The sequence below is a fragment of the Cucurbita pepo genome, chromosome 16, assembly GCF_057944985.1.
Source record: "Cucurbita pepo subsp. pepo isolate OVF chromosome 16, ASM5794498v1, whole genome shotgun sequence".
In the NCBI taxonomy this organism is placed as follows: domain Eukaryota; kingdom Viridiplantae; phylum Streptophyta; class Magnoliopsida; order Cucurbitales; family Cucurbitaceae; genus Cucurbita; species Cucurbita pepo.
This window is the reverse complement of record NC_141813.1, coordinates 11258808-11274453: the sequence shown is the minus strand read 5'-3', so window position 1 is coordinate 11274453 and position 15646 is coordinate 11258808. Positions and strand designations below refer to the sequence as shown.

Here is a 15646-nt window from a genome sequence, read left to right as displayed (position 1 = left end):
AGCATTCGTTCACTTCTCCAATCAATGTGGGATCCTCCAATCCACCCCTTTCAGTTCCCAGTGTTCTTGCTAGCATTGGTTCACTTCTCCCATCAATGTGGGAGAGGGAGAGAGAGGGAGGGAGGGAGGGAGAGAGAGAGAGAGAGAGAGAGAGAGAGAGAGAGAGAGAGAGAGAGAGAGAGAGAGAGAGAGAGAGAGAGAGAGAGAGATTTTCTCCAAATTTATTCATACATTAATAGTATAGTATAGTAGTAGTTAACCATATATACATATATATAGTCATGAAATAAGGGAGGAGGAACCAGCATGGACTCCAAATTGGGGAACCAGGTGGTGGGAATGGGTAGGCGATCTATTTTGATCACAGGACTCAAAAGATATGAAAGAAGGGTTATAGAAATCAACAAGTGGGTTAGGGTTAGGGTTAGGGTTAGGATTAGGGTTAGGATTAGGGTTATTGAGAGAAATGGAGGACTCCCTTTGCAGTAGTGAGTTCCCACATTGGCGTGGCTGTGTTTGGTAAAAAACCTTAGACACCACAATCTCCCCATCTTTCTCCTCCTCGCACCTCCCCAAATGGTATTGGTGCATTATCCAGTTCGTCTTCTCCGCCTTCTTTTGCTTCCCATAATTGCTGTACAGCACCAATATCTTCTTGTAACCCTTCACTCTCCCCTCCACCTGAACCGCCCTCGTCTTCCCCGTCTTGTGCCACCGCGTCTCCCCCTCCCCCTCCGCCTCCTCTGCCTCCACTTTTCTTCTTTTTCTTGTTCCTGTTGTGTACGCCTTCGATGGCCGGTGGAAGAAGTGCCGCACTAGACCATCCTTTCTTACCCCTGCAATTCATCAACAACTTACCTCAACCCTTACTATATATATATATATATATATATATCAAAAGAAGTATCAAACTCATATTCAAACACGACAAGGTTCTATCAAAAGCTTGTCACATTATTTCTTTTAGTGTATATATAGGAATTTAAACGTTATGTAAAAGTTAAATAAAATTAATGTTCATCGCTATTTAGACATGTCCATAGGTTCTACATCAACTTCTATCATATCCTAAGAAAATCGATGTCAAAGAAAGCAACACAAAATGTGATTAATGTAAAATGTTTATTTATTAATTTAAATATTTTTTTTAATATAGGAATATCTATCGACACTAATATTTTATTAATATTTACATCGACACTCAAAAGTAAAATTGAAACATCAACATTTTTGTCTAAACCTTAAAATATTAAGAATTCCACTTTGATGTGTTCTCATAATTTGTATTAATAATTTAGAATGATTTAATTTTTAAGAAATACAAAATTAAAATAAATATGAAGATGAGAAGGAATTGAAATTGACCAGGCAGTTTGTGGGGATGCGTATAGCAAATCCCTTGCTCCCATTGAATTGTGGGTATGAACTCATCGATCAAAGGATGAAGATTGTGAGCATCACCCCCAACAACTTTTCCCTCTAAATGTTGAAGAAGCTCTTGATCCGTGGGGTCGAATTTCACCCCCGCAGGCAGACCCGGTAATGAACCGATCCCACCCTATTCAATCATCATCATCGTCACCATATCATTCACCATTAATCAATCCAATAAGAACAAGAACAAGAACAAGAATAAAACCTTGTGTCGGGTTTTGATTTGGTGGCCGCAAGAAGGACAAGAAGCGCTCGAATTGACACTAGTTTCCCGATTGGTATCATTAATTTTGTCGACGAGCTGTGTCATTTGATCCCCCTTGACGTCCTCAGCTCTACTCTCAGCTTGAAGGCACAGAAATGGGGGGTTAAGTAAGGAAAAGGAATTTAATAAAGAATAAAGAAAAAGGGTTTCTTTGATCTCAAGTTTGGTGGTGTGAGGAGTTTATGTGCAAAAGAAGAGACTTTGATGAGAATAAATGCATTTCTAGGGTGACCCTTTTTTTGTTTCTTTGTGAAACGGAGTAAAGGTGGGTTATTTCATTCGTTACACACTAACTAACGACCCGACCCAAATCCACGGTTAGCAGATATTGTTGTTTTTGGATTTTTTTTCTTTCGAATTTTCCTTTTAAAACACGTCTATCATCTAAAGAAAAGTTTTCACACTCTTATAAATAGTGTTTTGTTTCCGACGTGGGATGTAAGACAAGGAGTCGAAGAAAGCATTGAGTGGAGAGGAGGCTACCTAATCTAAGAGAGAGAGAGAGATAAAGGGTTGTTTTTGAGGTGGGATGTCAGTGTGGAGTGTTGATAAAGGTTGAGTTTTTATGGAAATAGGGGAAGAAGAAGAGTGAAGAGAGTATTTGGGAAGTGCTTGGGGGTGATGCTACACTCCTTGGCCTCCCAACCAAGTCTCCACCACCATCGCATACCCAAAAGAACCAACAACAACCAACACGACAGTATTTGGAAGGAACCAACAACCTTTGAACATGCTTCCTCAGCTACTCTACTACTGCTTTTTACACATTATTTTAAACCCTAATATGCCTTTCTTTCGTGTTTCTCAACTATGTTTTTGCTTTATGTTATATCTTATGGATGCTTCTGTCTGTATCCCATTTCCAAAATTTATATCCTCCTACATGCACCATATTTCTTACATAAATATCAAGTTTCGTTAAAATTGAGAAATAGAATTGGAATCAAAAGTGCAATAAACATGGGTGAGATCAAAAGTTACCGGAGGATCTAAAGTCTAAGTTTTCATTAATGTTGACAAGCTTTAAATAGAATACAAGCTACCAACTAATATCTATGAAAATATAAACTAACTAAATGTTGAGAATAAAATAAAATATACTATATATTCCATAACTAATTATTATAATATATTTTAATATTTCATCTCAAAATTAATTTACAATTTAATTGTTGGAGTTTGTTTTAGACGAAAATTAAAATTTAAATTCATACGTTAATAATTTAACATTAGAGATATCTATTTTACTTTCGAAGTTAGGGTCTCTAGAGAGGGGATTCCCCGTTTAAATGGGGGAACAGTATAGGAAACATTTTTTCTTCATTAAGTAAATGGGGCTCGGGATAGAATTATATTTGTTAGTTTAATATAAATATATTTTTAAATATATATAAATTAGTTAATTTTGAGATTTTAATAATAATATTTAAACTCAATATTAAAATTTAAATTTTAAAAAACTATGTTGGAGAACCTATGGTATACATGAAAGAAAAAATATAATGATTTGTTCTAATAAAAACTCTCAAATAACTATTTTCTTTAAACAGAAAAAAAAAAAGAACATAATCCCCTCAAATTCACTACGAAGAATTTTCGCCCCAATCTTACACAAATAGATGAAAATTTTTACGGGAATGAGAAACGAAATAGGTGGCAAGGACCAGACAGGAAAGACTTCCACGTCTTCGTCCCCTCCCCATAAACATCTCTACCTAAAATGATAACAAATGTTAAGAGTAATATTGTGAAGATGTACAGACATATGGTCTGTAAAAAAAATAAAGGTAGGGGTCACTTACCTTACAAGAAATCCAACCATCTCAATAAAGTGGAAAGGGTTAGTAATTAGTGATTGGTAATTAGTGATTGGTAATTAGCGATTAGCAATTAATTAGGATTATTTTATATATTAAAAATACAAAATTTATAGGTATTTTTATTAAAATTTGGACAAAAAAAAAAAAAAAACAAAAATGGAAGAAGTTGAAACAGATCCCTAACCATTGGATGGATTAGTGATATTTTAATTCAACTTTGGTTGTGGATTGTTTCTGTAATTCCTTCCCATTAAACAAAAACAACAAATTCCATCTTTATTTGAAATTTCTTACAGCTTTTGGGTTCATATTTTCACCAATTAAATAGTTCATAAATATCTTACCAACAAAGACAAAGAACAAGAACAACAAGAACAATCAAGCAAAAAAAAAAAAGAGAGTAATCGTGAGAATGGAAGGGGCAATGGAGAGCCGAATTCAGCAGGTACTGGCCGCCGAGGAGCTGCTGCGAGAGATCCAGCAGCCATTAATGGAAAACTCCCCAACAATGGCTTCAAAGCCAACAAAAACACCGACCCAAAAAGCCATCAGAAAGACCTTCAAAGGCACAGCCCACTTAGCCAACCTCCTCCCCACAGGCACCGTCCTCGGCTTCCAAATTTTGTCCCCAATTTTCACGCACCAAGGCCACTGCCTCACCAGTGTCAGCCAAACTGCCACCCTCGCCCTCGTCTTGCTCTGCGCCTTGTCCTGTTTTTTCCTCATCTTCACCGACAGTTTCAGGGACAAACGTGGCAAAGTCCGATATGGGGTCGCCACATTTCATGGCTTGTGGGTTATTGATGCCTCAATCACCCTTCCCAAAGAAGAGGCTGCTCAATACAGGCTTCGCTTCATTGACTTCTTTCATGCCATCGCTTCTCTCTTGGTGTTCATAGCTGTTGCTCTGTTCGATCAAAATGTTGTCAACTGTTTGTATCCAACACCGTCCGATGAAACAAGGGAGCTCTTGGTTGTGTTGCCTGTCGCCGTTGGTGTCTTCTGCAGCTTGTTGTTTATTGTTTTCCCCACCAAACGACATGGCGTTGGCTTTCCCCTCTCCCGTGAATAGCAACCCAATTGCCCTTTACAATCTGTATTCTACCCTCACGATTGTTACAATTGTTCTTATTTAATTCAATACTCGATTGCCCTTTTACAATCTGTATTCTACCCTCACGATTGTTACAATTGTTCTTATTTAATTCAATACTCGGCACATCCTAATGTCATAACTTTTAATGTTCTGACACCACTTGTTGTACCACAATCTTCAATACTCTGATACCACTTGTTCTATCCTAATTACACAACAAAAAAATGTAATAATACCCAATGTATAATACCCAATTGGTGTAGCACAACCAAAACCCAATTGTTACATCGAAAGTGGAATCAATATCAATTCCACTACACACCGACAAGCAAAAAAATTAAACAAAGAGACAGAAATTTACGTGTTTAGAGATAACAAATTCCTCTGCATCTACCGAGGATGATAACCAATTACTATAACGAAAATGTTTAAAAGTGTATCTCTCACACGCTCACGCCACTCACGCCACAACCTCTTGTAATAATAAGAAACCAACACTACTAAAATAAAAATGATCCATTTTTTCACGAAAAAGAAAAACCCATTAGCTCAAGCCTAGCCCAAGAGCTTCCTAATGCCAGCCTTCTGCTCGGCGGTGAGTCTGGTGGGAAATTTGATATCGAAATTGATTCTCAAATTCCCTTTCTTGGTGGGGTCTTTTTGAAGGGGCATTCCTTCTGAGGGTATCACTTCCTCGTAATTTGGAGTGATTACATTAGTGATCGGGAAACTCAGATGTCGGCCGTCCAACGTTGTAAGATGAACAGTGTACCCTGTCAACGCTTCCGCCAGAGATATCTTTTGAGTAGCAATTAAATCGTTCCCATCGCGAGTGAACACGCTGTGAGGCTTCTCATCAATCAAAAAAACAAGATCTGATGGTATAATGTCAGGCTCCTCGTTTCCCTTCTCTGGGAATGTGATCTTCGTTCCCTTCTTCCATCCGGGCTTTATGTTGATCGTCAAGATCTCCTCTGTTTTCGTTGCTTTCCTGATTCAGTGAAGAAATGGTTGGTTTTTTAAGAGTTCAAAACAAAAATAAAATCATGGGGTTCTTTTTTTATGCTTTGCTTACCCACGAACGTCGGTAACTTGTCTAGAAATTTTCATCTTCTTAGTTGTTCCTTTGTATAGCTCCTCGAGGCTACATGGTAGTTGTCTTTCGATTGGCGGTGCTTTACGAGAAGCATGTCGGGACATGGAACCGCCTATGCCACCGCCTCCGCCTCCGCCGTCGAAGTCGCTACCGCTGAAGGATGCGAAAACATCATCACCGAATAAACTTGATGAGAATCTTTGTCCTCTTCCACCCATGCCGCCAAATGGGCTTGAAAATCCGAAGAATTCAGAGAAAATATCGTTGGCGTTTCGGGGATTGAACCGAAACGTCGTTGGTCCATCTCCGGTGGAGAAGAAGGTGGCTCCGCCCGGACCTCCAGCATCCGGTGGTGGCACCTGACCCTTTAGACCATCTTCACCGTACTGATCATAGATTGCCCTTTTCTGGGGGTCACTCAGAACCTAGAAAAAACAGAGGAAAACAGAGAAAAACAGAGGAAAACAGAGGCACGAAGATTCATTTCCTTGAACAATAGGACATAAACAGAACGAAAAGAGAAATGAACAGAAACCCATATGAAATTTTTGATTGAAATCATTCATCGATCATTCTCATACACAAGGGAAAACAAAAAGAGGGTTATTTATGAATACCTCATAAGCTTCAGAAATTTGCTTAAATTGGGCCTCAGCTTCTCTCTTGTTGTTAGGGTTCTTATCGGGATGCCATTTCATGGCAAGTTTTCTATAGGCCTTCTTCAAATCATCGTCGGTAGCATTCTTATCCACCTGCAAAATTCGATAGTAATCAACACCCATTTGCTCCCTGAGAGCTTTCTGGTTGATTTTGCAGAACAAATTAGGAGTAGAGGCAATGAAGATAACGATCCAAAATGGCGGTGTAAATTTGTGAGAGTCTTCTTCAGTCTATGATGGTTTGAGAAAGCAGGGGAAAGTTCGAGAAATTACGAACACTTGTCGTTGTCGCAAGAACAGTCTATGCTTTTTCTTTTTTTCTTATTTATTTCTCTCCCTTTGTTCCAATTTTGGATCAACAAAGTCATTGCCATTTAATAATGATATGAAATCTATGAACGTTATTAAGTAATTATTTGTGAAACAAATTTTACATTTAATTAATTAAAACACATATGATCGATGAACAAATGGGCTTTGCTATGTCAACACAATGGGCTTTGGAAAGGGCGAAGTGCCCATTGTGGTTCGATGGATGGGCTTCGACGTGGGCTTCATAGGCGTTTGGCCCAAACTTGTTTTTCTGGTGGACTGAGCCCAAAGCCATACTTGTTGCAATCCCAATTTTGAAACAGTGCAACCTTCAAGTATCTCCCATCCGACCACATGAAAATCGAGATAGATAAGTGTTATGATACGATCGATGAGAACAGTGGATCGTCAACCACACCAAGAAGAGTGTGCATTAAAGTCAAGCTAAGACATAAGCAAGGTTGGAAAGAACGAGGAGATACGAGTGTCGAAGACAAGAGGATTTGGTACAGCATCAGACCATAACCTCAAATGTTGAGGTTTCGACGTGTAGTTTTGGAGTTAAGCCTGTCTCTATAAAAAAATGAAAGCTCGCTAAACTTGGTGTCAAGACACCAAACAAACACTCCACGAGTTCGTACGACCGCTCGCAAAATCACATGTTCTCTAGAAAGATTAGAAAGATTTCAAAATGTACTATAAGAGAAAACATGGTGTCAACTTTTTATTATCAATAGGTCATTTTCTCGAAGCGAGCTACCCTATGGCACATACATGTGAGCGAGTGTCTCGAGCGACTTCTTTTAAAATGAGTCAGTAGAAGAGAATGAAATTAACAAAATACAAAAAGTTAGCACGCGAATATGATACTTTCACACGAGCTCCGATTCTAACGTCGGATTAGAAGCTTGTAGAAATTATTAATAAAACAAAAAATATATATATTATCAAACCAAAGTAAAATATCTACCCGTTTTAAGGACCACATAAACAATAATTCATAAATGCCATTAAATAGAAGTTACTTATAGTAAAGTTTTTTACAACTATACCATTAAATTTTTTATTTAATTAAATCACTTCTTAACTATAACTATATGGTCGATTATAATTACACTCTTCATCTCTTAATTAAATCAATCATCTCCTTAATTTATTAATTATCGTCAATATTTTAAACCTTTTAATCTTTATCAAAATTTGACTTTGACTCCATCTATATATATATATATTTTGGAAGTTTGTGTAAATTGAAACAAATAACTTGCCACCACAAAAAAACCCTTCAAAAAGTTGTTTCTATGAGAGACAAAAACCTCTTCTCCACACATTCATTTACATGCAATGCTTTATTTGGCCTTATTCTTCAAAATATCATTTCTTTTATATCTGCCCATATCCATCCATGACCCCCTCCCCCTTCCCCCTTAATATTTTAACTCGAGTTTAATAACAGCTCGGTCGTAGTTGCTATGTAAAATTAGAAAGCATACGCTACACAACTTACAACATCATTACTCATGCACGGTCGATTGATTATGTAAGAGTTAGAGCCATCCGATCTTACTTGAAAGTTCGAAAATTGAATTGGAAAAGAATGAAATTATTGAGATGAATGGATGAGGGTGAAGGTGAAATCTTGGATTGATTTAAAGTGGTTGCATCTTTGAGGGGACCCCAAAAAATGAGAAAGGCACAACTGATAATGAAAGCCAAACCTATCTTTACAACATACATAATCACCAACAATAACAATTATTGCGGGTTTTGAGGACCCATTTTTCGAACGCCCAGATCATCCAAAGAAATTGTGATATCCCATATTGGTTGAGGAGGAGAACGAAATACCCTTTATAAGGGTGTGGAAACCTTTTCCTAGTAGATGCGTTTTAAACCTTTGAGGGGAAGCTCGAAAGGGAAAGCCTAAAGAGGACATTATCTACCAGCGGTGGCCTTGAGCCGTTACAAGATATTCATGTGTGACATCCGAATGATTAGAAAAAGCATAAAGGAAATGAAAGTTATTACCTATCAATGTGTACCTTCCTTTTCAGTGCCTTAATTATAAGAGTTTCATGGTTAAATATGTTTTATTTGAAACAATTCTAGGTTGGTTGAGCTATGAGTATTTTCTTAGAATACATGTGAGTGATGATAAAACATGGTGGAAATACTTGTTTTGGTCTGTAGGGATAATCTTCACTCTTCAAAACAAGAAACATAGGTAATATGAGCATATCGTAGAGAATGTCGGGACTATCAAGTATCGTACCCAGATTCTTGACATGGGTCGAATCCGGAAACTCTTTTTTTTTTTTTTTTTTTTTTTATAGAAGAGAAGAGTTGACGAATAATGCATTAATTATATGGTACAACAAATTGAAGTCCCATCAAGAATCACATTGTTACCTAAGTTCACCATGTCATTTCAATCATTTAATTTATAAAACATTATAGATAAGAGTAATCTGAAAATTGTCCACGCAAATAAAGAATTTTAAGATACCCTTATCTCTCTCTGCACATTCATTAATTCCATTCATCAAACATAGTACCCATTGGGTATTATTGTTGTAACTCAAAAATCTATGTTATTTTAGCATAAAATAAGGTTGTTATGTTTCTTTACTCAGTTAGTGTAAAAAACATAGCTCATAAATGTTTAGGGTTTTGAAAAATAAGCCTTTTTTGGACGTATTGATGATGAATATGATGTCAGCATAAATAAAAGGACATGGAGTTAAAATTACGTTTATATCCTCACTCATTAAATACAATAAAAATAAATATTTATCAACTTTTTATTTTTACTGCCTGAATTTTTGTCCTACCTTTTGAAGTTATTGCAATTTTACTCGATTCAAATAATTATAAAAACTAAATAAATAAATAAATAGATAGCTTATTCAAGAAAGAAAAAAAAAACCAGGTTGATTTTCAAAAAAGCATGCGTTTTTGGAAATCATGAAATTCATTCGAGATTCGTGCATCCGAGCTAGAATCACGGTAGAAGTTCATTAAAATTCATGAATTTCGACTAAGATTCAAAAATTTCAATCGGGATTCATGCATCCCAACTAGAATTACAGTCGAAGTTAACTAAAATTCATGAGTTTCAACTTAGATTCAAAAATTTCAATTGAGATTCATGCATCATAGCTAGAATCATAGTTGGAGTTCATCAAAATTCCGTCGTTTCAACTGAGATTCAAAAATTTCAATCAGAATTCATGCACTCAGCTAGTTGAAGTTCATCAAAATTTATGAATTTCAATTGAGATTCAAAAATTTCAATCGGGATTCATGCATCCCAGCTAGAATCACAATCGGAGTTCATCGAAATTCAATTGAGATTAAAAAATTTCAATCCGGATTTCTAGTTGGATTTGGATTTAACTCGAGTTAGAGAAATTTCAATTAAAATTACTCGGTATTCATAAATTTGACCAACATTCATATAAATCTCATTAAATCATATATGATTCAACATCAAATTCTTAGATTTGATTGAAAAGTAAAATGGTTGATAACAATGCAAAAGCTTCCTTTAGAGGGAAAAGAAAGTGGGCAGCAGCAAACTATGACATCAACTGCTCCATTCCCAAAAGTTACAACCATTTCAAGATTCTTTTTTTTTTCTTTTTTCAAGTATGTTTAGGGTTTATGTTAGTGTTGTTGAAGATGATGAACATGAACATTAATTTGTTGATATGGGTTTGGGCACATGATGCCATCGCTATCTTGTTCCACTGTACAACAGATATAAACATTATATGATTCTATATCAATCAACTTCCCGTTCCAATCCTCTCTGACATACTTTCTCTCTCTTCCCTCTCCTTCATTCAAAGCTTTTTGGCTATACAATTATTTAGTTCACGAGCAAGCACTTCCTCCAAGAAATGAATATTTCAAAAAAAGGTCATCCACAAGCGAGCCTTGCAACCCCAAAATAAATTTCAAAAATCAAATTGTTGTAGCACCCTCGAACCACAACAAAGAGGTTCAAACAAAATCTCTGACGCTGCTAGAGATCTAAAAACCCTCAAGTTGTGGCCAACACCCAAACCGTGTTCTTCGTCTTCTTCATCTTCTAAAAATACCCTTTTCTTTGATTCTTGTAATTCTCACGAATTATAAGAAAAAGAAACGATTTTTATTACTCTTTGCATCGATTAGAGCAATACCCAATTGGGGGTTTTGTGAATTTTATGCAAAGGTTGGGACTTTAGGGCAAGTTTTTGTAATGCTTGCGGTGTCACCGGTTAGGAGTGGCAACAAAGATGAAGAACAAGGAGAAGTGGAGAGCTTTTCGATTGGTGGTGATGATTTTCACGGCTTTGATGATGATACTAATTTGCTCGACAGTATCAATTTTGATGATTTCTTTGTGGGAATCAACGATGGAGATGTGTTGCCTGATTTGGAGATGGACCCTGAAATCCTTGCTGAATTCTCCGTTAGTGGCAGTGAGGAATCGGAGGTCAATGCATCGGTGAGTTTAGAAAAATTTGACGACAATTCAAAGGTTGATAATAGAGGTGATGAAGAGAAGGATTTGGATTCGAGATCTTGTGCTCAAGGGGATCAAGAGATTGTGAGTAAAAGAGATGAATCGGCCACGCCAAGAAATATTATTGAAGTCAACGATTTGGTGAAACATGGTGACAAGATTAAGAACAGGAAGTCTTCTTCTCAATCAAAAAATTCTCAAGGGAAGAGGAAAGTTAAGGTAAGTAATAATATTCTAAGTTATGGGATTGTTTTTTTTGTTGTTTTTTTCAATTGGGTTTTAATGGGTTTTGGCTAAAGTTGAAGAAAATGCAAGAAAGATGCAAACTTTGATGGATTTGTGCGTTGTTTTTGGTTGTGGAAGTGCAGGTGGATTGGACGCCGGAGCTGCACCGGCGGTTTGTGCAAGCGGTGGAGCAGCTGGGAGTGGATAAGGCGGTGCCTTCTCGAATATTGGAGCTTATGGGGATTGAGTGTCTCACTCGCCATAACGTTGCTAGCCATCTCCAAGTTAGTAACACGAATTTATTCATCTTTCTTACTAGCTCTAAGTTGGAATCATTAGTCTTATTTGTGAAATTTTGCTTTTTTTTTGTTTAGAAGTATAGGTCGCATCGGAAACATTTGCTGGCACGTGAAGCAGAGGCGGCGAGTTGGAGCCAAAGGCGGCAGATGTATGGCTCGGCGTCCGGCGGTAACGCCGGGAAGAGAGAGCTCAGCCCTTGGAGTGCACCCACCATGGGATTTCCGCCCATGACGCCCATGCATCCTCATTTTAGGCCATTACATGTGTGGGGTCATCCCACGGTGGATCAATCTCTAATGCACGTATGGCCAAAGCATCTCCCACATTCACCATCTCCGCCACCTCCACCGACCACCCCGCCATCTTCATGGCCACACGCCGCCAATCCTCCTCCGCCCCCTGACTGGCACCACCACCACCACCACCACCACCACCACCACCAACGGGTATAAGGAGGAGAAAAAAACCTCTTTTTTTCTATGTTTTTTTGTTGTTCTTGTTCTTAAATTTCTCTCACTCACGAGTTGTACAAACTCATGTTTTTTTGTTTTGTAGGTTCCAAACGCCTTAACCCCAAGAACGCCATGCTTCCCACAGCCAATTCCGACCACGGTAATTTATCTTTGTCTTCCTGACTCATGTTCTTGGAGCTTTTCTATCTGTCTCTTTCCATTTACAACTTTGATTCCATTTACATCATAAATTTTCGATAAGTTATTAACTATAGATTATCGATCGAATAGGTTAAAAGGTTTGAATTTTCATACGCCCACGTAAGAGAGAGCTTTATTCTTCCTAGATTAACAAATTTTAATGAAAATTAAGAGTTTGTTTAGTACCTAAATTGGTGAAAGATGTGAGATCCCACATCTGTCAGGGAGTAGAACGAAACATTCTTTAGAAGTGTGAGATCCTAGTTGGGGAGAGGAGAACGAAACATCCCGGGTGTGGAAACCTTTCAGTTTTAAAAACCTTGAGGAAAAACTCGTATGGAAAAGTCCAAAGAGGACAATATCCGCTACCGGTGGGCTTGGGCCATTATAATAAGGGAGTGGAAACCTCTCCCGAGATCCCACATCAGTTGGGGAGGAGAATGAAACATGTTACAACAAGGATGTGGAAACCTTTCCCTAGCAAAAGCGTATTAAAATCCTCGAGGGGAAGCTTAAAATGGCCCAAAAAGGACAATATTTGCTAGCGATAGGTCTGGGCCCTTACAATAAGGGCGTGGAAACCTCTCCAACTTACGAGTTTTAAGAACTTTGAGGGAAGCTTACAATGGCCCAAAGAGAACAATATCTCCTAGCGGTGGGTCTGGGCCCTTACAATAAGGGTGTGGAAACCTCTCCACCGAACGCGTTTTAAAGCCCTTACAATAAGGGTGTGGAAACCTCTCCACCGAACGCGTTTTAAAAACCTTGAGAGAAAGTTCAAAAAAATAATGTTTAAATAAGACAATATCTACGTGGTAGGCTCGATTACCGAATATATTTATTAAGTAATAGACGTGGTAGAGAAAGGCAGTAGAAAAAAACATAATGATTATATTTTGGGAGCAGAGATTTGGTGGGGCAGCATTCTCGGTAATTCCACCGCCACATCCGATGTACAAAGTAGAGCCCACGACCACCGTCGGCCGTTCTCCCACCCACCTTCCACTGGACTCTTATCCAGTAAGATCTCTATCCCTATCCCGTTTTGCATGCAAATACTAACAATTCTATACCCAATAATTTTGATTTCATTTAAATTCAAATTGTGCAGTCCAAAGAGAGCATAGACTCAGCTATTGGAGATGCTTTAACCAAGCCATGGCTGCCACTTCCCCTCGGCCTAAAGCCTCCGTCTTTGGACAGTGTCAAAGTCGAGCTCCAACGACAAGGCATTCCTAAAATACCGCCCACCTGTGCTTGACCATCATCCCCGCCAGCCTTAATTTGACGACATTTCTCTCGTGCTGCACTTTTCGATCCGTTGATGATCTAAAAATGCCGCTACTACTTCTCTTGTTGTTTTTGTAAGAGGGTTATTGGTTCTCATCCATTGCTCCTTTGGAGCTTCTTGTATTAACCCACCAAGAGTAACACTTTGGTTTTTGGGGCTTTAATTATAACACTAAAAACCAATAAAAAAGTTATCAGACTTTTCCGACTATACCAACTTAACCGCTCAGACATACAACAGTATGATATTGTTTATCTTGAGCACAAACTCTCGTGCTAATAGAAATAGTGTTATTTACTTATAAACTCGTGATCTTTTTTTAAATTGGTCAACGTGGGACTATTCTCCTCAATAATTCTTAGTGTTAGACGAACACGACTCTCCACAGTGGTATGAAATTGTCCACTTTGAGCATAAGCTCTCATGGTTTTGCTTTAGGCTTCTCCAAAAGGCCTCATACTAATGGAGAGAATATTTCTTGATTATTCTCTAGATTAGTCGATGTGGGACATTCATCATCCAACACCTCCCCTTGAACAAAGTACGCCTCCCCTTAATCGAGGCTCGACTCCTTTAGAGTCTTAGTCATTTTTTACCGCCTTCAAGGTGGCTCGACTCCTTTTCTTTTGGAGTCCTTTGTTCGACATTTGATGATTTATCAATCTATTGGCACGACTAAGTTTAGGGCATGACTTTGATGCCATGTTAGACGAACACGACTCTCCACAATGGAATGATAACTTTGCTTTGAGCTTCCCAAAAGGCCTCGTAGATTATTCCTTGGTTATAAACTCATGATCATTCCCTAAAATAGCCAATGTGGGACATTCATCATCCAACACTTAGGACTTAGGAGTAGCTCTCGGGACTGATCGGAAGTGACCATTGCATGCATGAAAGGAAGCTCGACATAAAATGAAACATACACGTATGAAAGTAATACAACGTTTTTTTTTTTAAGGCTTAAAAAACAAATTTGGGAAGATTAAGGATTTGAATGTGTAGTTGTTAATGTAGTAAAATAATTAATGAAGATGGAGAAGAATATAAATACTAAACTTAGCAATCATAGAACATAAAACTCGGAGGATAATAATGATAATGTTATTATTGAAGTTTGTATAAAGTGCAAATATAAAAAGCATTAAATTAAAATGAGAAAAATAAAATAAAATAAAATAAAATAAATGGACATTATTCAATAAAGACGTTGAAAATGGCAGAGAGACCAGAGAAAGAGACACACCCCACTTGTCATTGTTTTGTAGCTTTTAGCAACTCTCACACTAAACTCAGATTGCTCCCCTGTGGGCCCCACTCCTATCATATCTTCATCTTCATTCTTTTTATTTTTGCACTCTCACCCCCCCCCCCCCCCCCCCCCCCCCAAACTTTTCCTATTTCCCTATTTTCCCTATTTCCCAGGGGTATCACTGCAAAAATAGAGAGATTCTCTATTTATTTATTTATTTATTTTATTACAGATGTCCATTTTAAGCGCAGTCCTAAATGAAGTGGAGATTCTCTGTTTAGACGGAGAAGGGAGGAGGGAGTGAATAATGTTTTTTCCCATTATATATATGGGATCAGGGACGAGATTATATTCTCTGTTCCCATCTAATTACTCGCCCCCACTTAATATAAATATATTTATTTTAAAAAAATCTATTATGAGAATCTAATGGTTAGTTTTGAAACTATATTTAAACTAAAAATTATATTATAAATTCTTTTAATAGTTAAAGATTATATTGTAATATTTCAATTTTGAATGTTTAGAAATTATGTTTGTAATTTGCTTATAAAATATATTGATTTTTTAAGATTTTTAGTTAAAAATTTTAATAAAAATATATTGATAAGAGTTAAACTACGACCTTGAAAAACCTTTCCGTCTCTGTCAAATAAATTTATGAATTTTGAGTTTGATATAAAAGAATAATAATTATAATTTGTTGATATATATCATATTTTTTAGAATT

At 37.3% G+C, this 15646-nt stretch overlaps 4 protein-coding genes across 4 annotated transcripts; 2 read left to right on the top strand and 2 right to left on the bottom strand.

Moving 5' to 3' along the window:
- Positions 1–249: 249 nt before the first annotated feature.
- LOC111777639 (NAC domain-containing protein 73) lies at positions 250–1854 on the bottom strand. The gene is made up of 3 exons (XM_023657326.2): positions 1640–1854; positions 1366–1558; positions 250–836 (listed from the first exon to the last, which is right to left on the bottom strand). The coding sequence occupies exons 1-3, from the start codon at positions 1742–1744 to the stop codon at positions 280–282; spliced, it is 855 nt and encodes a 284-aa protein (XP_023513094.2). The 5' UTR covers positions 1745–1854; the 3' UTR covers positions 250–279.
- A 1908-nt stretch (positions 1855–3762) lies between these two features.
- Positions 3763–4746, top strand: DMP7 (transmembrane protein, putative (DUF679 domain membrane protein 7)). Its single transcript, XM_023657558.2, has one exon. The coding sequence runs from the start codon at positions 3932–3934 to the stop codon at positions 4589–4591; it is 660 nt and encodes a 219-aa protein (XP_023513326.2). The 5' UTR covers positions 3763–3931; the 3' UTR covers positions 4592–4746.
- Positions 4747–4829: 83 nt separating this feature from the next.
- Positions 4830–6686, bottom strand: LOC111776900 (uncharacterized). Its single transcript, XM_023656306.2, has 3 exons — positions 6329–6686; positions 5691–6136; positions 4830–5606 (listed from the first exon to the last, which is right to left on the bottom strand). The coding sequence occupies exons 1-3, from the start codon at positions 6491–6493 to the stop codon at positions 5171–5173; spliced, it is 1047 nt and encodes a 348-aa protein (XP_023512074.2). The 5' UTR covers positions 6494–6686; the 3' UTR covers positions 4830–5170.
- Positions 6687–10503: 3817 nt separating this feature from the next.
- Positions 10504–13880, top strand: LOC111776917 (transcription activator GLK2). The gene is made up of 6 exons (XM_023656328.2): positions 10504–11414; positions 11564–11704; positions 11795–12166; positions 12276–12332; positions 13280–13393; positions 13485–13880. Exons 1-6 carry the CDS (start codon positions 10929–10931, stop codon positions 13632–13634), a joined length of 1320 nt encoding a protein of 439 aa, XP_023512096.2. The 5' UTR covers positions 10504–10928; the 3' UTR covers positions 13635–13880.
- Positions 13881–15646: the final 1766 nt, after the last annotated feature.

Excerpts from the sequence above, each read along its gene's own strand:
- DMP7 (XM_023657558.2), top strand. The coding sequence starts at position 3,932 with ATGGAAGGGGCAATGGAGAGCCGAATTCAGCAGGTACTGGCCGCCGAG.
- LOC111776917 (XM_023656328.2), top strand. The coding sequence starts at position 10,929 with ATGCTTGCGGTGTCACCGGTTAGGAGTGGCAACAAAGATGAAGAACAA. Across the intron at positions 12,167-12,275 it reads ACCACCACCACCACCAACGG|GTTCCAAACGCCTTAACCCC; the intron begins GTATAAGGAGGA and ends TTTGTTTTGTAG. Across the intron at positions 13,394-13,484 it reads TTCCACTGGACTCTTATCCA|TCCAAAGAGAGCATAGACTC; the intron begins GTAAGATCTCTA and ends CAAATTGTGCAG.
- LOC111776900 (XM_023656306.2), bottom strand. The coding sequence starts at position 6,493 with ATGGGTGTTGATTACTATCGAATTTTGCAGGTGGATAAGAATGCTACC. Across the intron at positions 6,137-6,328 it reads AAATTTCTGAAGCTTATGAG|GTTCTGAGTGACCCCCAGAA; the intron begins GTATTCATAAAT and ends TGTTTTTTCTAG. Across the intron at positions 5,607-5,690 it reads CAAGTTACCGACGTTCGTGG|GAAAGCAACGAAAACAGAGG; the intron begins GTAAGCAAAGCA and ends TCACTGAATCAG.
- LOC111777639 (XM_023657326.2), bottom strand. The coding sequence starts at position 1,744 with ATGACACAGCTCGTCGACAAAATTAATGATACCAATCGGGAAACTAGT. Across the intron at positions 1,559-1,639 it reads AAATCAAAACCCGACACAAG|GGTGGGATCGGTTCATTACC; the intron begins GTTTTATTCTTG and ends ATGATTGAATAG. Across the intron at positions 837-1,365 it reads GCATCCCCACAAACTGCCTG|GGGTAAGAAAGGATGGTCTA; the intron begins GTCAATTTCAAT and ends GATGAATTGCAG.